The sequence below is a fragment of the Vulpes lagopus genome, chromosome 5 (assembly GCF_018345385.1).
Source record: "Vulpes lagopus strain Blue_001 chromosome 5, ASM1834538v1, whole genome shotgun sequence".
NCBI classification, from domain to species: domain Eukaryota; kingdom Metazoa; phylum Chordata; class Mammalia; order Carnivora; family Canidae; genus Vulpes; species Vulpes lagopus.
The window spans coordinates 9,626,597-9,649,380 of NC_054828.1; the positions used below are offsets into that span (position 1 = coordinate 9,626,597).

The 22,784-nt window shown below is 57.8% G+C and overlaps 1 protein-coding gene across 2 annotated transcripts; it reads left to right on the forward strand.

Annotated features, from left to right (window-relative positions):
* The first annotated feature begins 1,020 nt into the window (after positions 1-1,020).
* On the forward strand, positions 1,021-22,394 carry PDGFB (platelet derived growth factor subunit B). 2 transcript variants are annotated; one of them, XM_041756833.1, is made up of 7 exons: positions 1,021-2,096; positions 10,437-10,533; positions 12,628-12,717; positions 13,926-14,131; positions 15,457-15,601; positions 20,263-20,416; positions 20,788-22,394. In XM_041756833.1, the coding sequence occupies exons 1-6, from the start codon at positions 2,034-2,036 to the stop codon at positions 20,388-20,390; spliced, it is 729 nt and encodes a 242-aa protein (XP_041612767.1). In that variant the 5' UTR covers positions 1,021-2,033; the 3' UTR covers positions 20,391-20,416; positions 20,788-22,394. The 2 variants fall into 2 exon arrangements, with proteins under 2 accessions (XP_041612767.1, XP_041612768.1); XM_041756834.1 differs by having other exon boundaries at positions 20,266-20,416.
* Positions 22,395-22,784: the final 390 nt, after the last annotated feature.

Here is a 22,784-nt window from a genome sequence, read left to right on the forward strand (position 1 = left end):
GGGTACCAAGGGCAGACGACACAGACAGTGCAAGGGGACCAGATAAAGGTGTCCTACAGCCAGAAGCCAGGTGATGCAGTGAGCCTGCGGGTCCCGTGGTGGGTGCTGTGCTGGGCGGGCGTGCGTGTGACTCTGTGACTGTGACCGTGTGACTGGCTGCGGAAGGCAGGGGCCGCAGCCGCTGTCGGAGCTGGGGGTGGAAGGTGTTAACTGTGTGAATGCTGGCGTGGGTGTGTGTGGGGGGGCCGGGCCTCAAACCCGGGGGCTGAGGTAGGTAGTAAACATCAGGATGACTGTAGGATTGTGATGGCGGCCCTGCAAGGATGCTGCAGGGTTGAGGGGGTTTGTGTGACTTTGCAGTTCAACAAATTCAAATTCAGCCAATGCTGGCAGTGCCTGTTGTGTGCCAGGCAACCAGCTAGGAGGCGGAGACATAAACCCGGCTTTTCTGCTGAATGGTACTGGCGGCAGGGGTCTGTGTGGTCACCTTGTGGCTGGGTGCTGTCTGCCCTTTCCCGCCCTTTTAGGTCCTCCCAAGAACCCTATCCTGCTTTGAGGCTGGATGGAAGAACACAGAAAGGAAGTGACTTGGCCAAGGTGACCCAGCTCCCCAGCACCAGGGCAGGATGGGATCCAAGCTGCCCAGCCTGAGTCCTTCACAGCTAGACCATGCCCCTGTCGGGGTGCAAGCGCTGTCCTGGGGCTGCGGGCTTGGACTCCTGGCGGTGGCCCTGGAGACAACTCCCCAACCACGTGGGCTAGAAATCAGGCCACGGTCACTGTGCTAAGGGGCGGAGCGCTAGGTCGCCCCTAGTTCTCCCCTCCCCAGGGCCAGATCCTGGACTGGGGGTGCTGCCGAGCTCTTAGAGACCCCTGCGCGCCCCGCCCCCGCCTCAGGCCCTCCCGGAGCTCCCCCCCCCTTCCCGGTGCTGACTCCCGGCCAGAAGAGGAAAGGCAGTCTCCACCCACCTCTAGCGCTCTCCCTTCTCCTTTATAAAGGCCGGAACAGCTGAAAGGGTGGCAACTTCTCCTCCTGCCGCCGGGAGCAGCCCGCCTGTCTCCCCGCACACCCGCAGCCTCCCCCGCTGCCTCCCTGAGGGCTCCCCTCGGCCGCCAGCGCCCATCTTTCATTCCCGAGATAGAGATATTTTGCGCACACACACAGACACACACGCGCAAAAAAGGGAAAGAAAAAAAAAAAAAGGCCCACCCTCCAGCCTCGTTGCAAAGAGAAGCCGGAGCAGCCGCAGCTCACAGCCCGCAGAGGACGTCCGGAGCGCCGAGCGCGCGGACTGACGGACCGACGGACTCGCGCCGCGTCCACCTGTCTGCCGCGCCCGGCACTGCGCGCAGCGGGCACGCCGCGAGCGCGGAGCAGCCGTGCCCGCCGCCCGGGCCCCGCGCCAAGGCGCACACGCTCCGGCCCCCCCCACCCGGCCCGGGCGGGAGTTTGCACCTCTCCCCGCCCGGGGACTCGGGCCGCCGCTGCAAAGCCAACTTTGGAAAAAGTTTTTTTGGGGAGACTTTGGCCTTGAGGTGCCCAGCTCTGCACTTTCCGACTTCGGGGGCCTTTCCAGAAAATGTTGCAAAAAAGCTAAGCCGGCGGGCAGAGGAAAACGCCTCTAGTCGGCGAGTGAAGACGAACCATCGACTGCCGTGTTCTTTTTCCTCTTGGAGGTTGGAGTCCCCTGGGCGCCCCCACACGGCTAGACGCCTCGGCTGGTTCGCGACGCAGACCCCTGGCCGTGGATGCTCGCTCGGGCTCGGGATCCGCCCAGGTAGCGGCCTCGGACCCTGGTCCCGCGCCCAGGCCCTCCCCAGCCCCTCAACGACGGAGCCGGGGCCGGGGGCGGCGGCGCCCGGGGGCCATGCGGGTGAGCCGCGGCGGCGGCTGCAGCGGCCTGAGCGCCTGAGCGCCGCAGACCCGAGCCGAGCCCACCTCCCTCCCCAGCCCCCGCCCCCCACCCTGGCCGCGGGGGCGGCGCGCTCGGTCCACGCGTCCGGGGCCCCGCGGGGCCGGGCCCGGAGTCGGTATGAATCGCTGCTGGGCGCTCTTCCTGTCTCTCTGCTGCTACCTGCGTCTGGTCAGCGCCGAGGTGAGTTGCGACGGCGGCCAGGGCTGGTCGGCTTCATTCATTACCTCCCCCTACCCCCCCAGCCACCCCCTCCCCTCCCTGCAGTGAACTTTGGACCCTTGCAGCCCACGGGCCTAGCGCCGGGCGCTAGGTGACCTCCGAGGGCTGGGACGCGAGGTCCGGGAGGTGCCGGGCTGTGCGGGGAGGGGGCGGGGGTCGCTTTCTTTCCCAGGGCCGATCCTGGATCTCTGGCCCTTTCGGCGTCGGGGGAGGGGGTGTGTGGCACCGTCCCCGACCCCTCAGGAGCCCCGAGGGAGAGAGGGTGGGGGTGGTGTCGAGGGCGCAAAAGGCTGCGCATTCTCCGAGCCCACTTTGGTTCCAGCTTAGGTTCTGTCCAGGACCCGGCTTGCGCGGGAGTGCGCGCTCGCGCACCGGTGGCAGCCACGCCACCCTTCCGCGGGGGGTTGCCTCCCCACCCCGGCTGGGGCTCCGGGTCGGGACGGGCGCCCTCGGGCCAGCGCAGGGCAAGCCCGGCCCTAGAGCGCAGTCGGGCAGCAGCTTGCGTCTTGAGGGCGGTGGGTGCCGAGAGCGCGGGCGGGCGAGCGATCGAGGTGGGGAGAGGTTTGGGGCACTCGGGAATGGGGGAGGAGTGCGGCTTTTAAGGAATCCAGCCCTCGGGGCGGTGTGTGCCCCAGGCCCCGCCATACCTGCGCCCGCGCCCTGCGAGAGGGAGCGCCTCTCTCCCCCGCTTGCAGGGTGCGGAGCGCGCCTGTAAAAGCGTAGCTGCAAGGCAGGTGGGGTGTAGAAACGTCTGCGGGAGCTCTCAGGTCGGATCGGTCCCCCCACCCCTCCCAGCCACACGTAGCAGTGAGTTGGCAAGTCCACCCGGAATCCAGGTGGGAAAGGGGGCGGGGCAGGGAGGAAGCGCGAGGTGGAGGGGAGGGAGGGCAGCGGGGAGCGCGGCGAGCCTGGGTCCCGTCCCGCCTCCGCTCGGCCGCGGCCGGAGCCCGCACCTCGCCGGCGCCCGAGGAGGGCCGGCCCCTCCTGGCGTCTAACGAGGCGCAGGAAGGCGGCGGCGGCGAAGGGGTTAAGGTGAAGGGCTCCGCGGCCGCGGCCAGACCTTGGGCCGCCGCCAGCGCAGGTTGTTTTGACCACGGAGGAGCCGTCGCCGTCTCCTTTTGTTCTCGGGGCTCCTCGAGGGCCGCCGGCCGCCCGCCCTGGGGCCCCGCCCTTCCGCGGCCAACCCCCCGCGGTCCGCACCCGGGAGGGAGGCCGCAGGGCTCGGCCCGGCAGCCTGCAGGCCCCTCCCGACGCCCCCTCCTCTCCGGTCTGCAGCCCCCGGCCGCGGCCAGCTGTTGGGGAGGGGGGCGCCGGCCGGCCCCAGCTGCCGCCTCGCCTCGCCGCGCCTCGCCTCGCCGCGGGGCCTGGGGGCCGGGCCCGGTGCCAGGGCGTCCTGGGAACGGCGGCGCCCCCGCCGCTGCTCTCCGCAGCCCACCCCGCCCGGCCCCCGGACTCGCTCACTCACCCCACGCATGCACACTCTTGGCCGGAGGCGATGCTGCGCTCCGGCGGGCGGGCGGGCGCGCAGAGCGACGGGCACGCACTACCGCGGCCGGGTCGCGCGCCCGCCGCCGCCACGCCCGTGCACACGCGGGGCACACGCGCGCGCACCGCACACACACGTACGCCTGGTCCCGGAACACGCGGCCTGAACACACGTGCGCGCACACCCACGCACGCACACAGGCACGCACGGACCCTCTACACCGAGCCCCGGGGGCCCACCCCCGCGCAACAGGTGGGCGCACCGTGGGTCCTGGAGCCTCGTCACCCGCGTGGTGGCCGCGGTTCCTTGCTGGGCCCTAGGAGGGAGGGCAAACAGGGACCCTCCCATCAGATCCCCGCGTCGCAGCACCCACTGTTTTTTGCTTGCTCGGGTCAGCGTGCCTCCCCTCCAACTGTAACCAACCCTCTGAAATTGCTTCCCCGCCCCCACCCCCAGGAGGCGGAAAATAGTGTTGATGCGCCTGGGGGGCGCTGCGTGTCCAGAGCCTTTCTCCCTCCAATCGGCCCTTCTTTGAGCCTCCAAGACTGGAGGACCCACGCCGCTGAGGGGGCTCCCACCTGGCTGTTCAGCCTCCTCCTTGCTGCTCCCAGCGTGTTCTGGAGAGGCTGGGTGACAGCTGGGTGAGGCTCTCCGGGGCTTGTCCTCCCCATTTCCACCTTCCTCCAGCACCTCCTCCTCCTTCCCCACAACAACATGGGTATGTGTGTTTGGGGGCACGCTATGGCGCAGAAGCCGGTGCCTCTCTCCTTACTGTAATCACAGGGTCCTGGAACACAGGGCCCTCGGGAACCCACAATTGTGTGGTGCTTTGCACTTTCTGAAAGAAGCACTTTTCATGCTAAGCCTACGTCTGTCTCATGCGGCTCTGGGGAGGGTGGGGGAGGAGACATAAAGGGGAAACTCATCCACATGGGGGTCAGTCGAGGAAGGAAGACTCCAGGAGAGCTTGCTGCTGGTCATGGCCTTGGAGCTGGCCTTGTCTCTGGCACCAGCCTCAGGTAGAGGCCTCAGCAGCTGGGAGGGAGGGGTGAGAGCTCTGATGGGGAGCCTGGCAGTGGAGGCCTAGGAGGTCCCATCTCCATCAGCTGAGCTGGCTTCCGGGGAGGGTGACTCCCACTGTCATGTGATGCCTCCTGCCTCAGCACCCTTCTGCAGGGAAGGAGTGAAGGGGCCTGGCAGCCCTTTACCATCCAGCTTCTTTCTGGTTTGTTAATGGCCTTAGGTGGTGGGGGGCCGACTTGCTGGGTTCCCCCAGCCCTAGAAGCGTCTGCAAGTTTAGGACCCAACAGAATTTACAGGCTCTGGTACAAAACCTAGAAGAGTTGGGGGGAGATTGATTCAGCAAGAGTGGTAGAGAGGTGTTTGCCCTGGGCTTCCTGCGTCCCTCTCAGTCTCTTCTCCCACCTCCCCCTGCCCCCATGTCTCGTCTAGGACAGCTCTTCCATTTTCTGGTTTATTTATTGTCCGGTTTCCCTCACTAGTCTAAACTCCACTAGAGAGTTTGTCTTGGTCATCACTGTCTCCCTCTTGGAGCATTGTCTGGTCCAAGGTGGATAATCTATAAATATTTGGGAAAGGACAGTGGATATGGGGGTTGGGTGGTGTGGGTGGTGGCAAGGAAGGACCAGACATCCGTCTAGCGCTTGCTAAGTGCTTTATAAACGTGTCCTCGAGTAGTCCTCACCCTCAGGGCAATGCAGCCAGGCTCCTCTGCCGTTGGGCAGGCATTCTCATTTGAGCCCTTCCCCCCCATCTTGAGAGACAAGCCTGTCTTTCTTTCCCACATCTTGGGACTTGGGCTGCCAAGATTGGACAGGACAGAGGAAGAAACAGAAGGAAAATCAGACTGCAAAGATTCTGTGTATATTGAGCTGGGTCTCTGTTTCTGCCCCCCCCCCCCCCCCCCCCCGCCATGTGACGATCAGATTAGCTCAGAGTTCTCTAACAGCAGAATTCCCCAGCCTCTCTGGAAAATGCAGATTCCTGCTGCACCCCACCCCAGTGCTGGGAGTTGGGCCGGCCGGGGGTGTGGGGGGGTAGGATCGGGGTGGCGGTAGTGGGGGACAGTGACTGTGATGGGCTGCCCTGGCCCCTCTTCCAGCCTTAACAGTTTTTCTGCTCCAGAGAGAGGTGGCCAACCCAGTGTGGGGCTGGGCTAACATTCAGGCGGGGCGGGAGGGCCCAGGAGCAACCGTGAAGGGAAATGCTAGGTGGGAAAGTCTGATTCTAAATGGCTTCTGTGGTCTGCCCAGAGAAGTCTTCTTCAAAGGGCTTGGCTTTGGCATCGAATCTAAATCAGGCCTGAGACTGTCAGGCAGGCAGGCGCTCCAAGGCCTTGTCGGCTTCTCCCTCCGCCAGCCACAGACAACGCCCCTGGTTGCTTGGGCTGAGCCTGTGTCATCTCCCTCAGCGGAACGGCAGGCCGGCTGGGGAGCATATGTGTGTGTGCAGCTGGGGCCCTGGGGGAGGGTGGGGTCCAAGCCCCTTTGATCTGCCAGCCTGGCTGGGAGCAGGTAATTCACCTGGCCTCACGCTAGCTCGTGCCCTTCCTACCTTCTGCAGCTGGCGCTGGGGGTGGGGCGGGGTGGGGAGGCGGCTGTTTGCCTTGGCTCCCACGGCTGGCTGTGCCCCAGCTGCCTTCTCACCACGCCCTTGCCCTGTCAGGAACCCCAGGCCTGAGATCTGGGGCAGCTGCATGAGGATGCCATGGCTTTTTTTTCCCTGCGCACCTAAGGAGGGTTCTAGATGTGCCCACGAAACCCGGGCTCTGGGCTGCTCACCCTCCCACACCAGGAGGGGCCTCTGACCCCGAGGAGCAGGTGCCTATGTGAGTCTCCCCTAGGGCACTGCATCTTGGAGCTGACCGCAGGCTGAATTTCCCCATCCCTCACCCACCCCCAGCCCCGGAAGGGACCCACCAGCCCACATGGCCCCGGGCAGTGCCAGTGGGGGCTAGGGTGCCATTTCCTGGGGCCCAGCACAGGGGATAATGCAAAGCCGCATACTCTCCCAGGGCAGGCAGCTCTCCGCCCACCAATTGTCTTCCTCAGAAATGCCCTGCACTGCTGGCCGTGGGCATGTGTGCTGCTCGCTGCTGCCCTCAAAGGAGCCACCCGAAGGACTGAATTGGCCACAGTGACAGCTCATTAAGTACCCGTTATTTGCTGGCTGCTCTGCGAGGTGCAATTATGCCTCCCAGTAACACCAGTCAGGTGTTCCCAGCCCCATTGAAAAGATAAAGAAGCTAAGGTTGTTACAGCCTTAATCCGAGAGGCCAGGTTTCCTTGGCAGCTGAAGCCCCTCCCTGCTTTTCTGTGTTCGAGCTTCTCAGCCTCTGCACCATTGACATCTTGGGCCAGATGATTCTTTAGTGTGGAGAGTTGTCCTGTGCATGGTACGATGTTTAGCAGGATCACTGGCCACAGCCTACTAGATGCCAGTAGCGCTCCTCTAGTTGTGACTGCCTCAGCCATGGCCAGTGTCCCCTGAGGACCTCCTCAGCCCCTGGTTGAGAACCAATGCTCTGAGACACCTGTTTCCAGAAAGCTCCACAGTGGGCTGGAAGGGGGTGGGGTGTGGCTCTGCTATTGTCGAGGAGACCTGTAGCCCCGTTACTTCTCTAAGTCTTTAGCTTCCTCATCTGGAAGATATGGGTAAATAGAGCCAGCTGCTTAGGATTGGTAGTTAGTACAGCATTGAGCTCAGTGCATGGCTCATAGTCAGCACTTACTAAAAGTTAGCTGTGGTATTATTATCAAATCCAGGGGGCTCTTAGTTCTGGACATCCAGTGGCCAAGTTACTAGAAACATGGGCAGGGGATGGCCTCTCTGCTTGGAATGAAGTGGACTCTTTAGGAGGCAATTTGCATAGGTGGTGGTGGTGGTGGGGTAATCCAGGCTCTTCCTGGTGGAGGAGGTAGAATCATACAGGAGAGAACCCCAGTGAGAAGGGGATAGTCCTTCCTGCATTTTATGAGTGCTTCTTGAGCACCTACTGTGTACTTGGGCTCTTCCCCACCTCTCCAGTCTGTCCTGGGCTCTTCACCATTCAGCCTGGGAGGATCTGGATCTGTTTCCATAAAAATCGCCTCTCTTGGGTGGTAGGCTGGGTCTGGGGCATCCACTAGTCCTGCTTGGGGTCTGTCCACTCTGCCCCGGCTGGCAGCTGCAGCCACCTCTCCAATGGGCAAAGAGGTCTTGGCATGAGCGCTATATGCCATTTGGTACTGGGCCTTTGGACCCTCTCCTGGGGGGTTAATTTTTTTTTTTTTTTTTGGTAGGGGGTTAATTGAATCATTACTATACAGACAGCCTGGGAGCCCTCACCCTTGGCTTTCCTCTACTGCTTCTTCTGCCACCACAGGCAGAATTAGAATTGAATCACATGTCTTTGACCCCTTGATTCACAGATGAGAGCCAGGACCAGAGAGGGGCAGTGACCAGCCGGGGGTCACAGGGTGGTTAGTAGCAGTACAAGGGTAGAATTTAGTTCCCTGGACTGCCAGTTCTGGGCTTGGCAAAACCCTCAGAGGAAGTAGCCTGCCTTGGTCTTAACTGGGGACCAGCCGCCTGCCTTCCGGTCTGTGGGTAGAGCCCTGTGTCCACATTTGGAGATACCAAAGGCAGGTCTCTCTCTCTCTTAGAGTAGGAGGAGGCGGAGCGCGGTAGAGGTAGGGGAGTGAGAGGTAGCTGAGCTGATGGCCTTCTCATGCAGCCCTGGCTCCCCAGCTTTGTAGCCCTGGACCCTGAAGGAAAGCCCTCGGCTGCCAGCCAGGCTTACTGCTAGGGCCACAGCCTTCCCGGCCTGGAGCCTCCCGGCAGCCCTAGACCCACACAGGATTATAAGCTCCACATTCAAATGAAAGAACTCAGCTCAGGGGTTTCAAGGAATTCGATTTATTTATTTATTTATTTATTTATTTATTTATTTATTTATTTATTTATTATTTATTTATTTTATTTTATTTTATTTTATTTTATTTTATTTTATTTTATTTTATTTTATTATCTATTCATGAGAGATACAGAGAGAGAGAGGCAGACAGGTGAGGGAGAAGCAGGTTCCATGCAGGGAGCCCGGTGTGGGACTCGATCCTGGGACTCCAGGATCATGCCCTGAGCTGAAGGCGGTTGCTCAACCGCTGAGCTACCCAGGGGTCCCAAGGAATTGGTTTTATCTTTTTTTTTTTTAAGATTTTATTTATTTATTTATTCATGATAGACATAGAGAGAGAGAGAGAGAGAGAGAGAGAGAGAGGCAGAGACAGACAGAGGGAGAAGCAGGCTCCATACCGGGAGCCCAATGTGGGACAAGATCCCGGGACTCCAGGATTGTGCCATGGGCCGAAGGCAGGCACTACACCACTGAGCCACCCAGGGATCCCAGGAATGGGTTTCAAAAGCAATCTTACCTGCACTCTACCCTGGCTTCAAGGCCGGCCTGGGTGGCTGGAGCCGGATGGACACGGTGAAACCCCTGGAGGAGGTGTTCCTAGACACCCTGATAACTGTTTGGGGAGCGAGAAACTGGTCCATCACCAAGCTCCTAACAGAGCTTTTGGGGTGAGTCCCCCGGGGCTGGCCACAAGGCAGATATCCCCACCCCATCCCCCACTCCCACCCCTAGTCAGGCCAGGACCTCAGCCTCTGCAAAGCCAGTCAGAACTCCGGTCCTTGGAGTGTTCTGTGAACTGACTAGAGCAGGAGCTCCTGCTCCCAAATATGGAGAAACTGAGGCACAGAGTTAAATAAGTCAAGTCTGCCAGGGCTCCCCACCCAGGGCTCCTTCCACAGGACCGTGCCATCCTGTGTCTGTATGTGCACATGTGTGTGTGTTTGCATTGGTGTGAGTTTGGACATGAAGCAGCATCCCATGCATTTCCTTTGCCCTGAGGCACTGGGTGTCCAGATTGGGCGCTCCTTCTCAAGACTTCTGGCATCAGCCCCTCAGGTCTCCTTAGACCATGAGGGACATGGCCGTGACCTTCCTATTGGGCTGCTCTCATGTCATTGTGAGGCCTGTGGTTTCCCTGGAGGAAGCCGGGCTCCGAGTGGGGCCTGTTAAAGCACTTATTAAGTTTCAAGTGTTTTTGGTAACAGGCCAGAGGGGCTCTAAAAATAGGATTTGGTTGGGTATGGGGCATGGGTAAGCTTTCAGGTTTCATGTCTGTATCTGAGGATTCCCTTCTCTTTTGAGCAAGAGACTAAATAGATTCATTAGTACCTGGAGCCCCTGAGACTGTGCAGCACCTCCAGCATTTAGGAAACACCTCATGTATCCAGGGAGCTGGGAGCACAGGCTCTAACATCAGAAAGCCTTGGCATTGAATGTAGGTTCTGCTGATCATTGGCTGGAGGACTCTGTTTTCTAATCTGTAAAATGGGGACAATAAGTCTCCAGTGACAAATGCTGGCTATCATTGGCTGTCGGGTGGGGAGGAAAAGCAGAAAGGTGGTTGGAGTCTCCTGGAACCTGTGGTGTGATGTAGGAGACAGAGGTACATAACCCAATCCTTCTCAGAGCAGGGCTCTTGATTGGGGGTGGGGGATGGGCATCTGAGCTGGGTCTTAGAGGCTCCAGCAGGTTCTGGCTCCCAGAACTTTGTGCTTTTGGTTGTCTGGCCTGGAATCTGGTCCTTGCCTGTGCCCCCATCATGACTATGCATTTGCCCACAGCTGAGAGGCCCCCCTGTGGGGGGTTTTCCATGGGAGGGTATGTGTGTGGTGATGAAGAGGGCCATGGCTGGAAAGCCCTCAACCCCAGCTCACCTGGCCCCATGGTGTCTGCCTGGCAGGGGGACCCCATTCCCGAGGAGCTCTACGAGATGCTGAGCGACCACTCCATCCGCTCCTTTGATGACCTCCAGCGCCTGCTGCACGGAGCCTCCGTAGGTAAATGGAACCCTCCATCATTGCTCTAGGCCTCCACTGAGTCCTGGGGAGCTGGGAGGGGCAGGGCGAGGGGCATCCTCCCTTCCTCGACTTTCAGAAAACTAAGAGGTCTGTGACTGTCCCAGGAGGGCTCGGCCACACCTATGCGGGGCAGGGCCCAGAAGGTGGACGGGTTGGTACCTGGGATGTGGGGCGTGGCAGGAGAAGCACCCACATGTGGCTCTGGCTTGGTGCACAGGGTGGGGTGCCAGGAGGAGGAGGGCAGGGAAAAGGTGCCCAGGGCATATGCCACATGTGGATCCAGGTGTGGACTCAGCCAGGGGGGTGGTGCCGAAGGAGCCATCTCCCTGCCTCTCTGGCCGAGGGCCCAGTCTGTAAGGTCTCCTGGGGACACCTGGCCCAAACCAGCGGGCAGCCCTGCCCTAGCCCAAGAGTGCACTCAGCGAATAGGCACGTGCTTGGTGGCACACACGTGGCAGGGCTGGCGGGCTGGGTCGGGAATGTATTTATAAACGCTGTCTTCAGAGCAAATTCCATTCTATTCTAACCTCTGGCCTGTTCCCTAGAGCCCTGGTCAGCACCTCCCCTGCACCCCCAGCTCCCCTTCCCTCTAGGGTTTTGTCTCTTTGTCACTTTGTAATCCTTGCCCAGACTCCTATCTACGGGGGACAGCGTTTCCTGTCTTTGTTTCCTCTCCCCGTTGGGCCCCTGGCTCCCTCTCAAAAGCATTCCCGGGCCCTTTCAAACCCGCCTGTGCCGGGGGCTGGCGAGGCAGGCAGGAGGGGGCCCTAGCTGGGCCCACCTATTGTTCGCTGGGCCCCCCACCCGACGTCTCCCACACCCCCCACCCCATGCCCGACTGGCCAGCCCTGGCCAACACAATGGGGCAACTTCCAAATTTAGCCTTTCTGCAGTTTCTTTCCAAGGCCCTAGGCCCCCACCCTCGGACAGCCCCTACACACCCCGGCTGGGGGTCGAGATTGGGGACAGAGGTTCTCAATAGCAGGCCTGTTTCGAGGCAACCATGTGGCTATTTTTTCCTAATCAACTTAACCTTTCCACAAAGCACATCTTTTCCCCCATCTCCTCTCCACCAGGGACATTCCAGAGATGGCAGGGAGAAAGGAAGGGAGCGAGAGGGACAGACAGGCTGACGCGGGAGCAGTAGGCTGGATGGAAATGCACCAGTTGTAGGACCAGCTCCTCCAAATAGGACCCCTGGGAGCCCACACAGAGGAGGGGGAGCTTTGTGGTTGGCAGGGCCAGGGGGAAGGGGAGACACCTCCCATGGCAGTGGTGGCCACCACCAGAGAGAGGGATGGATGGCTCCAAGGGGCACCAATGCCACCAAGATGAGGACCTCCCAGGCTGCGGAAGGGAGCTGTAGTCTATGACCTGAGGGAGAAACGGACAGTTTAGGGCAGACACCGGGTCAGAGATTAGAGGGGAGAGGCAAACCCAATGAGACACTGGGAGCTAGAGCAAGACCTGGGCCTGCAAGGCCTTGAGGTACTGGCACCCCCATCCCAGCAGACTGGCTCCCCACCCCCACTGCTCTCCTTCCCTCCTCCCTCTGCCTCAGCTGGGCCATTGTCCGGGGCTCCAGAAGGGCTGTGTCCAGGGCATGCTGGTCCCCCCGGGGATTCTGGGAATTTCTCCATTCAGCACTTCCTATGGGAACGCTGGGCGGAGGGGCACTGGAAACTGGCCTTCCGAGCTCTGGGTCCTTGCCCTGCCCTGGAGGCTGAGGAGGGTTCGCTTACAGTAGCAAAAGGGAAGGGTTATTTTTAACTCCTTTGACATGGGTTCTGTCCAAAAATGTGGCTGAAGAGCCCCGAGAGTGGCTGAAGCCCCCTTGCCAGGGATGCAGTCAGTGCCCCACCACCCCCTGAGCCCCATGGCCACCCTGGGGATGGAGCTAGGACCCTCAGGTTTACTGGGAGCTGGAAAGGGAGGCTGTTCTTTGGAGTAGAGTACCAGTGAGGGGTGAGAGGCCACCTTCCTGCCTGCCCCATATCCCCCTTGGAGCCCCCACTCCACAGTCAAATCAGCCAGTGGTTATCAGAATGCATCTGACTGTGCCTTCTCCTGCAGACGAAGACGGGGCCGAGTTGGACCTGAATTTGACCCGATCCCATTCTGGAGACGAGCTGGAGAGTTTATCCCGAGGGAGAAGGAGCCTAGGTGAGGCTGCAGATGAGAATGGTTGACCCCTCCACAGTGGGAGCCGGACAAGAAGAATTGGGGTGTGCAGCCAGCCCAAGGCTCTGGGCTGCCCCATTCATCACACCCCGAGGACTGAGTTGAACCATGTAGAACAGCAGAACTGTCCTTCAATACACTATATTGAGGAGTTGAGTCATCATGCCCCATCCCCCAACAGTTTCCTAAATACAGTGTTTTTAAACTCATTTGTTCATTCCTTCAACCCTAGAGATAGATATTACTGACCCCATTTTATAGAGTTGGAAACTGGGGCCCAGAGAGGGTAAAGCCATGGCCAGAGTCACACAGCGAGCAAGGGATAGGGCTGGGATCCCGGCAGCACTTCTCACTTGAACCCAGTGCCATCCTCGTGGGCTGTGTGTCTCTTCTGTGGCTTAGGGCTGCAGCCTGGGACAGCAGGCAAGGCTTGGCACCTGCCTAGGTCCCATAGAAGCCCTCCCAGGGGAGGGCTTCTATGACTGCCCTAAGCCCCTCCTCTACCTCTCTGCCCACCTGTAGTCCCCCAAACACTGTCGACAGTGGCTAGGGGAACATTCAGATAGGAGTTGGTGGTCTGAGTTCAGGTCCTCACTCCGAATTTGGGCAGCAAGTCAAGCCTCAGTGTTTCTGTACGGGAAGGACCACAGAGCCCCAGCCTGGACCGGACACTTACTGTTTGCTGCTCACATCACTCCTTCCACCTCCAAGTGCAGTATGGGCGCTGTCATCCCCGTGCCACAGATGGGGAGACAGACTTTGAAAGAAGCAAGGATGTAAGAATAGATTACAGTGTAAAAGGGCAACATGAGAGTGGTTACAAAATAATAAGCGAGCGGGAGCCAGGAGCCAGGCAAGGGCACAGATGTGTGAGATCACAGAACTTGAGGGCTGGCCGAAGAACACGGACATTCATGCCAGGCCAGCACTCCCTGAATGACCTCACTCTATCCTTGCAGCAGTTCTGGGGTGTAGATCTCATGAGGAAACTGAGGCTGAGGGCACCTCAGCAAGCCGTCCCAGTCCCACAGCTGATAACAGCCAGGGTGCGTCATCGCCCCCCACCCGGGGTGAGGGGAGTGGTGGGGGTTGAAGGAAGTGGGACCCCGCTGGGCATTTCTGGGGGAGAGCAGTCCCCGAGGTGTCCCGCTGGGCGGACCCTCCCGACCATGGTCCCCCTCTCCCTTCAGAGTCCCCGACGGTCGCCGAGCCGGCCATGATCGCTGAGTGCAAGACGCGCACCGAGGTGTTTGAGATCTCACGGCGCCTCATAGACCGCACCAACGCCAACTTCCTGGTGTGGCCGCCGTGTGTGGAGGTGCAGCGCTGCTCCGGCTGCTGCAACAACCGCAACGTGCAGTGCCGGCCCACGCAGGTGCAGCTGCGGCCTGTTCAGGTGCGCAGGGCGCCGCTGGCCTGCTGGCCCCGGCTCGGGGCTGGGGTGAAGGGGTCTGGGGGTGAGGGGCTCCAGCCTCCGTAGGGGCATGCCTTGGGGGGGCTCTGTCCAGGTAGGGCCGTGGCAGGCGGCTCTTGGGGCAGGTGTGCCGAGGCCACCTGTGAGCCCTCCAGAACACCCAGGCTGCTGTACCCAGAAGCCGCAGGCAACCCCCCTCCCCCAATGCCTGGCAGGGTGGGGTGTAGGACATTATGTGAAGGGTGCTGTCTCCTTTCTCAGGGATAAAATCCCCAAATATTCCTTGAAGAGAGCTGTCTGCAAGCATTTATCAGACACTCAGAATGTTCTGGGCTGCTTGTATTTCCTCCAAACCTGTTCAGAAGCCTTTCTGTGTCCTTAACGAGGAGGGTGCAGAGACCCTCCAGGCAACAGGCACAGCAAATGCTGGGGAAGCCCCCAGCGAGGGTCAGAAAGCTGAATCCTGCCTGCTTTCTGAAAGCATCGGGTATGCACTCTGACTCAAGGCACATTCTAGAATAGAGGCGGCCCTGGGGAGCTCTGGGTCTCATGCTGGGCCAGGCTGGGCCAGAAAAGCCTCAGCTGCCTTCTGATTCATGTGGAAAAGCCCCTTGGGTCAGCCTCGCCTCCAGACTGACTCAGGCGGGGCAGAGCTGCTGGGCAGCGAGCTCACCTAGGGCTCAGCCCCGGCTGGTGAGCCCCACTCTTGCCAACAGCTCCACCTGTTTCGCCACACTCCCCTCCCTGAGGTCAGCTGTGGCTTTGCCCCGTGCCCACCACCTCCATCCCAGGCCTGGGCCCGGTGCCCAAGATCACAAGTGTCACTCTCTCCTGCACCACCCACTATCATGGTATCTCCTGTCCCCTGCGCTTCCAGCTCTGTGGATGGACACCTGACAGCTGACCTCCCCCTTCCCGCCTCCCTCCTGGATAAAGCCTCCCCCACTTCCTTCTAGACAACCATCTCCCGCCTCTGCCATAGTCCCTGACCTTGGCTGGCGCTCCGGGAATGAGGACACCACAGGCCCTACGCACAACCCGGAAATGCCTTTCTCCCTCTCTGGGAGCTCCGAGGGGGCTGCGGCCAAACTGGAGGCCAGGTCGGGAGGGCTTGTTTTGATGGAAAAGCTACGAGAAGGGCAGAGGGCAAGGTCCTGCCATTGTTTAGGCCAATGTCGCTGTCCACTCCCGGCTTTCGAGGAAAGAGCCCTGCAGGGGACACTGGGGTGGGAAGAGCAGGCGGGCGGGCTCCCTCAGCCTCTGCTTGTGTGGTCTTACAGAGGCACTTGGATGGTTCTGTCCTCCAGGTGAGAAAAATCGAGATTGTACGGAAGAAGCCAACCTTTAAGAAGGCCACGGTGACCCTGGAGGACCACCTGGCGTGCAAGTGTGAGACAGTGGTGGCTGCTCGACCCGTGACCCGAACCCCGGGGAGTTCCCAAGACCTGCGAGGTAACCGCTGGTCCAGGGTCTGTCTCTGAATTGCTTAGCTGGGCAGCTCCCTTCCCTTGTGGCAGCTGTGGGGGAAATTGGATCAGGCTTGCCCTTGGTTAAGTTCATCTGAAGCTTTCTGTCTCACTGAGAATAATCCAGATTCCTCCCCTGCCTGCGAGGCTTTACATAAAGGCTTTAGCCCCTGATTGGTCTTCCAGCCTTGCTGCCAGCCATTCCCCCTCATTTATGCCACCCCAACCAGCCCGACCTCCTCAAGTGTCCAAATATGTGTCTGCCTCAGGGCCTTTGCATAAGCTGCTTTCTATCTGAAATTCACTTCTCTCAACTCTTCAGAAGGCTACTTGTCTTCATTTGGGTCTCAGCTCAGAAGTCACCTCCTCCTAGAGGTCTGCCCTGACTACCTTGTCCAGTGCAACTCCCATCCCCAATCTGCTACCATAGCCCCCTACTTTGTCGAACAAGTACATGAAATGGTGAGACAAGAGGAGACTCCATGGATATTATCTTCAGATATTTGACAACTCGTCCTGGGAATGAGAAATCAAACTAATTCCCTGTGGTCTTCAGGGGGGTTAGGACCAGGGGGGAAAAGCCACTGGAGGGAGATTTTAACTCCATATACCAAAAGCTGTTCATCAGCCAGGGGGCCAAGAGGGAATTATATGCCTTGTGCGGTAGTGAGCTTCCTGTCCTTGAAGATGTGTAGGTAGAGCCTGGGCAACCCTGCAGCAGTGATAGACAGACAGAGTTCAAGCATCAGTTGGCTGATTGGAACCAGAGTTCCGTTCTTCTCTTTTAGAGTTCACGAAGTCACAATTTCTGGGGCGTGGTTTGACCTGAGTCAAAAGGGACCCCAAAAATGATCTGATGCAATTGCCAGGTCCACTTTTTTACAGAGGAGGTGCATGAGGCTCAGAGAGGCTGAGGTCTTGCCCAAGGTCACACAGCCAGTCCCAGCCAGTCCCACACACATAGAGTCTCGGTATCCTGAAGTCCTGCTCCTGGCCCTTCTCTCACCCAGACGGCAGTCACTGGCTCTTACCTGCCTTGTCATTTTCTTTTCTTTTTTTTAAAAAGATTTTATTTATCTATTCATGAGAGACACAGAGAGAGAGAGAGGCAGAGACACAGGTAAAGGGAGAAGCAGGCTCCATGCGGGAACCCGATGTGGGACTTGATCCGGGCCTCCAGGATCCACTGAGCCACCCGGGCTGCCTTTTCTTTTCTTTTCTTTTCTTTTCTTTTCTTTTCTTTTCTTTTCTTTTCTTTTCTTTTCTTTTCTTTTCTTTTCTTTTCTTTTCTTTTCTTTTCTTTTCTTTTCTTTTCTTTTCTTTTCTTTTCTCTTCTCTTTTTTCTTTTCTTTTTTCCTCTTTCTTTCTTCTTTCTTTCTTTCTTTCTTCTTTCTTTCTTTCTTTCTTTCTTTCTTTCTTTCTTTCTTTTTCTTCTTTTCTTTTTTTTTTTTTTTAAAGAATTTCACATTGTTAGAGCTAGAATGGTCCAGAGAGATGACCTCACAAGTCAGTGGTTCAGTGTCATTGAAGAGCTGCTACAGCAGAGAGAGCTTAAGGGACTTAATGAAGGTGGCACAGTGGCAAAGTCTAGCCCAGAAGCCAGGTCTTGTACTGTCTAGTTCTGTGTTCTTTAGGCCATCCTGCTGCCTTTTCTCCCTCAAATGTTTATAGTAAGGATCAAGAATTTAAAAAAAAATTTTTTTTAAGATTTTATTTTTAAGTGATCTCTACACCCAACATGGGGCTCGAACTCACAACCCTGAGATCGAGAGTCTCATGTTCTGCCAAATGAGCCAGCCAGGTGCCCCAAGGATCAAGACTTATTAAGTTAGTATGATTAGAGGAGCATTAAAAAAAATCGTGTATTGATTTTCAGTAACTTTCTGGTGGTAGAGGACAGAACATCCTAGAAGCAGGCTTGTCTCAGCCTCTTCATCCTGTTCTGAGAGCCGAGCTGAAGCATGGATGCCCTGGGAAGGTCGACAATTCAAGAGCTCCAAACTGACCTGTTGTAAATTATTAATAAGTTAACATGATGGGTGCCTGGGAGGCTCAGTGGTTGAGCGTCTGCCTTTGACTCAGGTCATGATCCCGGAGTCCCGGGATCGAGTCCCACATCGGGCTCCCCACAGGGAGCCTGTTTCTCCCTCTGCCTGTGTCTCTGCCTCTCTCTGTGTGTCTCTCATGAATAAATAAAATAAAATCTTTAAAAAATTGTATAAAAAAAGTTAACATGAAACAGCATGGAATAATCAAATAGCATGGAATAGTAATAATAATTAACACAGAGAGATTTCTAGTCAGGACAGATATTCTTCTTTATGTTTAAGACAGGGTTCTTTTATGTGCCTTTGCTTCATGTGATTTTCCAAGCAGATTTTGGAAGGCATGGTCAACTGATTAACATGTAGATTACATAAAGGCTTGCCACATCAGCTCAGCCATTTGGCCCTGCATGACAGTCCCGTGGGCAGCTATCCACAGCCCAGCTAATAAGGCTTGCTCGTGTGGCCTCTGTGATGCCAGTGTCAGACCTCCTGGGCTCGAGACTCTGCTCTGTCACTCATGAGCTGCATGAGGACCTTGAGCTTTCCCAGGCTTTGTGCAGCCTGGGGTCCTGCTGATGACCCCTTCTCTGGAGCCCAAACTGCGGGCCCTTTAGTGGCCCTTCTAGGTGTCCTCCCTTGAGGGAGATCTGAGACTTGCCTGCGTCCTTACACTGCCCGTTTGCAGAGATGAGCTAACTGCCCCATGGGAGCTTATGTCTGTAAGGTGGGAAGTCAGCGTTGGCCCCAAAGAGCTGGGGGGGCCGGGGCAGGCTCCCAGGGCGAGCTGGGCCTTGAGCTTGGCAGAGAGAGCTTTCATGGCCAGGATGTCCACCTGGGGGCTCAGGAGGAAGAGACCTAAGTGGTAACCTTGACTGAGGCTCACGAGCACTCTGGTGTACAGGCCAGTGGTTGGAAGTATGGACTCCAGAGGCCAACTCCTAGGTTCAAGGTCCAGTCTCTCTGTCTCAGTTTCCTTATATGTTAAATGTAGATACTTGTACCTGCTATGAGAATAAAGGAACTTAGAACAATTCCAGGTGCACCGGAAGCGCTAGCCAAGGGTTTCTGGCTATTTCCATGTGTTATCATCTAACCTGAGGCCCAGGGCTGTTGCTGGCTCAGTTTTAATGATACAGAAATGGAGGCACAGAGAGTTTATATGACTTGCCCCAAAGCACCCCACTAACACCTGGGAGAGCCCAACTTTGAACCCCAGGGGGTCTGGCCCACAGCCTGAGCTCTGGCCCGTCCCACTGAACTGCTCCTTGGAGTGGCAAGGGTCAGGCGACGACAGGCACGGGGACAGGGGGCCTCGCCCCACGGTGAGAGCGTGTGGTTCCGTGGGTCCGGCCCCTGCCCAGTGCTCCTCCATCGCAGGACGGCTGGGGGCTGAGAGGCTGGTGGGAGGAAACCTCGACAGGAGGGCCAGGGAGGAAATATGAAAGTGAGTAAGAGAAGCTCCCGTCTGCTGATCACTTCTCAGTCTGATCTTTGGCATAAGACAACGCGATTTTATCCTCTTTCCTGATCCATGGGGGGACTGGGATCCGCCTGGTGGTTCTGCCCGTGTCTCCTGGGGTCACTGTCCGTGGGCTGTGGGGGCCGCTGGGTCCTGGTCTCTCTCCTGCCATCCACATCGTCTCCTCCCCACGTGGCTTCCCTGGAGGAGTAGTTAGACTTCTCCTGCACGGGGCTCCCCAAAGCAAAGTGGGAGGAGCTGCCAAGCCGCCACCTTCTTTTTTAAAGATTGATTGATCAATCGATTTTAAAAAAGATTTTATTTATTCATGAGAGACACAGAGAGGCAGAGACACAGGCAGAGGGAGAAGCAGGCTCCCTGTGGGGAGCCCGATGTGGACCCCGGGATCATGCCCTGAGCCAAAGGCTGATGCTCAACCACTGAGCCATCCAGGTGCCCTTTGAAGATTTATTTATTTACTTGAGAGAGAGAGAGAGAGAGAGAACATCAGCAAGGGGAGGGGCAGAGGGAGAGGGAGAGAGAATCTCAAGCAGACTCCCTGATGAATGCAGAGCCTAATGCAGGGCTTGATCCCAGGACCCCAAGATCATGACCTAAGCTGAAATCAAGAGTCGGCCGCTCAACTGAATGAGCCACCCAGGCGCTCTAAGAGCTGCCAACCCTTCTTAAGGGTTTTGTCGGGAACTGGCACAGCACCACTCTGCCTCCTTTTATTGGTTAACAGATCCGAGTCCACACCAGGCTCAAGGGGCATGGAAATCAGGAGGGTCGGTGGTGTAAGGCCAAGGAACTTAGAGCCAGAGTGAATCAACTCCCCTGTGTGTACGCTGGTAGACTGCCATTTGTTCATCTTACCAGTCCTACAGGGTAGGCAGTCTTATCCCCTGCATTTCACAAATGGGGAAACTGAGGCACAGAGTGGTTCAATAATGGTCCCTAAGGCACATGCAGCTGGTAAGCAGTGGAGCTGGGATTTGCACCCCAGGAGGGCTGGCTCAGACTCCCACCCCTTCTTTCAGCCCAGGAGATCTGGAGAGGTCTCTGGCAGGTGTTGGTGGAGAGTGATAGACCCTTTCTGGAGGCTGCCCACCTGCTGACAAGACCTTTCTTTTTCTCAAGCAGCCAAGACACCCCAAACTCGGGTGACCATTCGGACAGTGCGAGTCCGCCGGCCCCCCAAGGGGAAGCACCGGAAGTTCAAGCACACACATGACAAGAAGGCACTGAAGGAGACCCTCGGAGCCTAGGGGCATCTGGAGGAGATTGAGGGCAGGTGAGGCCTGGGGGGGAACCTGAGGCCCAGGTCCCTGGTGTTTCTTCTCCCTGGCCTGTGGCCTGGGCCGTGAAGGGGCTGGGGACAGGTGATCCCCCACACACAGAATCCGAGCTCTAAGCCTGGATCCCCTCCCACCCAGTTTCAACTGAATTTTCCCATGGAGTGGGCAGGTGTGAGGGGCTTTGGGGACCCCAGTCCAGTTGTGTCCCAGCATGCCCTAAGAGAATGGGAAATCAAACCCTCAACTTCCCCAGCCCTGAGCGATGATGGAAATCGGCTCCCTGACCCTGGCAAGGGAGGCGTGTGAGCATGGGATGGAGCCCCTGGGCTGTGTCTGACCCCCTGTGTCCCCTCTGCTTGCCCAACAGGGTTATTTAATATGGTATTTGCTGTATCGCCCCCATGGGGTCCTTGGAGTGATAATATTGTTCCCCTCGTCCGTCTGTCTCGATGCCTGATTCGGACGGCCAATGGTGCTTCCCCTCTTCCGCGCGTCCATCCGCTCACCAGCGGGTCCCCTCACTGGCCGCCAGCACCTTGCCCAGAAGCTCGAGAAGGAAACGGAGGACCCGAACTCCACTGCTGGCTTCCTCCGCTGACCCCGAGGATCTGGGATAGATGCTCAAGAAAGACCCACAGGCTCGCTGCTCCCCAGCTCCTGGCCCAGGTCCCACCTGAGTACCGTGGGCTGGCCCGAAGCCTTGCAGGTGGCCACGAGGCCCTCGAGGCATGGAGGGCCTGCCTGGACCCGGGACCCCAGGCCAGCTCCGAAGGGACACCTGCAGATGGGCCAGGTGGCTGAGACCACGGGGAGGGGAGTGCAGACTGGAGAGAAGCCCTCCCACAGCGCCCAGGCCCAGAAACTTCTCCCCGGTCCCGTCCGCTCACAGTGGCTTCCTTTCATTTATGAAATCTCTGAAGACGTGGACTCCTCTGGGTGGGCGTGGCCCCAGCACCAGGCAGCCAGGTGCCCCCGCAGGTGGGTTAGAGATGAAGTTTGCTCTGGAGCCGCCATGGATGGTGACCTGGGCATTCACTGCCTCCTTTCACTCCCCCCAACCCCGACCTTCACTTCCTGTTTTTTCTCTCTACCTCCACCCTGTATCTTCCTCTTGTCCTGGCCCTCAGTCTGCTCCACCGAGGGACTCTTGGACTCCATTCTGAGGCCATGAATAACCCCACTCATGCTCTGTTAGGCAGAAGACCCGGGGTCAGGGCAGCACGGGGGCTGCCCATCCTATCCCAACCCAGCCAAGACTGCCATGTAGGTTTGTGCAGGCTGCACACTGCACAAGGGCCCTGCCTACAGGGATCATCGTTCACACCATAGAACGTGGCCAATTTGTGTATTTATTAGGACAGTTTTCTGGCAGATGGAGAAAACCTGTCTGGAGAAAGGGATCCTTTTCCTAACTGACAGCAAGGCTCCATGTGGACCAGCTGCGCCCTGACCTAGCCAGTGGCTTGGAGTGGTCGGATGGGAGCGAGCCCATGTTGGGTGGGGAGGCAACACTATTGTCCATCTGGCCTCCGTGTTCCTGGGTCCCCAGCTCAAGCAGTTCCCCTTCCAGGCAGGTGTGAAAAACCCAGGAGAAAGTCTCCAAGGGAGGGGGTAGTTCCTGCTTTCCCCTACACACTCCCCCCCCCCCCCCCGCCCCATATTAGATTCTTTTGATTTCCACTTCTGGTGGCTTCTTCCAGGAAAACAGCTCAAGGTCTGGGAGTGGAGGAGAAAAGAGAAATGATCCCCAGGGCTCCCTGGGGTGGGGTCTGAGCTCCCACCTCCCCCCCCCCCCCCACCTTCTACTGCACTTTCCTCCCTACCCCACGTCCAAAATCTGCTTCCTTCAGTTTGTAAAGTCGGTGATTATATTTTTGGGGGCTTTCCTTTTATTTTTTAAATGTAAATTTATTTATATTCCGTATTTAAAGTTGTAAAAAAAAAAAAGATAACCACAAAACAAAACCAAGTGAATCCACCGGAGTTCTGTCTGTTGGCCTCGTGCGTGACAGTTACGCTTCCTGTATTGGCAGGATTTACCCACAGCCTATTATGTGTTCCCCTAGCTCTGGGAAGTTCAGGCACATGCTCATGTACATGCTCACACGTGTGTGCATACACATGTGGGCCCCTGTCGGGGGGTGGGTAAGAGCCATACAGCCTGTCCTATAAATCTTGGTCCTGCAGCAGCTCCTCACACCAGACCACAGGTCTCAGCCCTGTGCCTGTCACTGGCAGTGACAAAAGATGGGTTTTCTCCAGTGTGAGGATCCCCATAAGGGCAGCAGATCCTCGGCAGGTAGTGGGGCCGGCTGTGGGGAGGGGGTCCCCACTGTGGGGAAGGCTGGAGGAGCTGTGGATTTC

What these genes read in the sequence shown, in the direction of transcription:
- PDGFB (XM_041756833.1), top strand. Translation starts at nt 2,034, where the DNA reads ATGAATCGCTGCTGGGCGCTCTTCCTGTCTCTCTGCTGCTACCTGCGT. An exon ending in TGCGTCTGGTCAGCGCCGAG is followed by an intron (nt 2,097 to 10,436) that starts GTGAGTTGCGAC and finishes TCTGCCTGGCAG; the next exon opens with GGGGACCCCATTCCCGAGGA. An exon ending in GAGTTCCCAAGACCTGCGAG is followed by an intron (nt 15,602 to 20,262) that starts GTAACCGCTGGT and finishes CTTTTTCTCAAG; the next exon opens with CAGCCAAGACACCCCAAACT.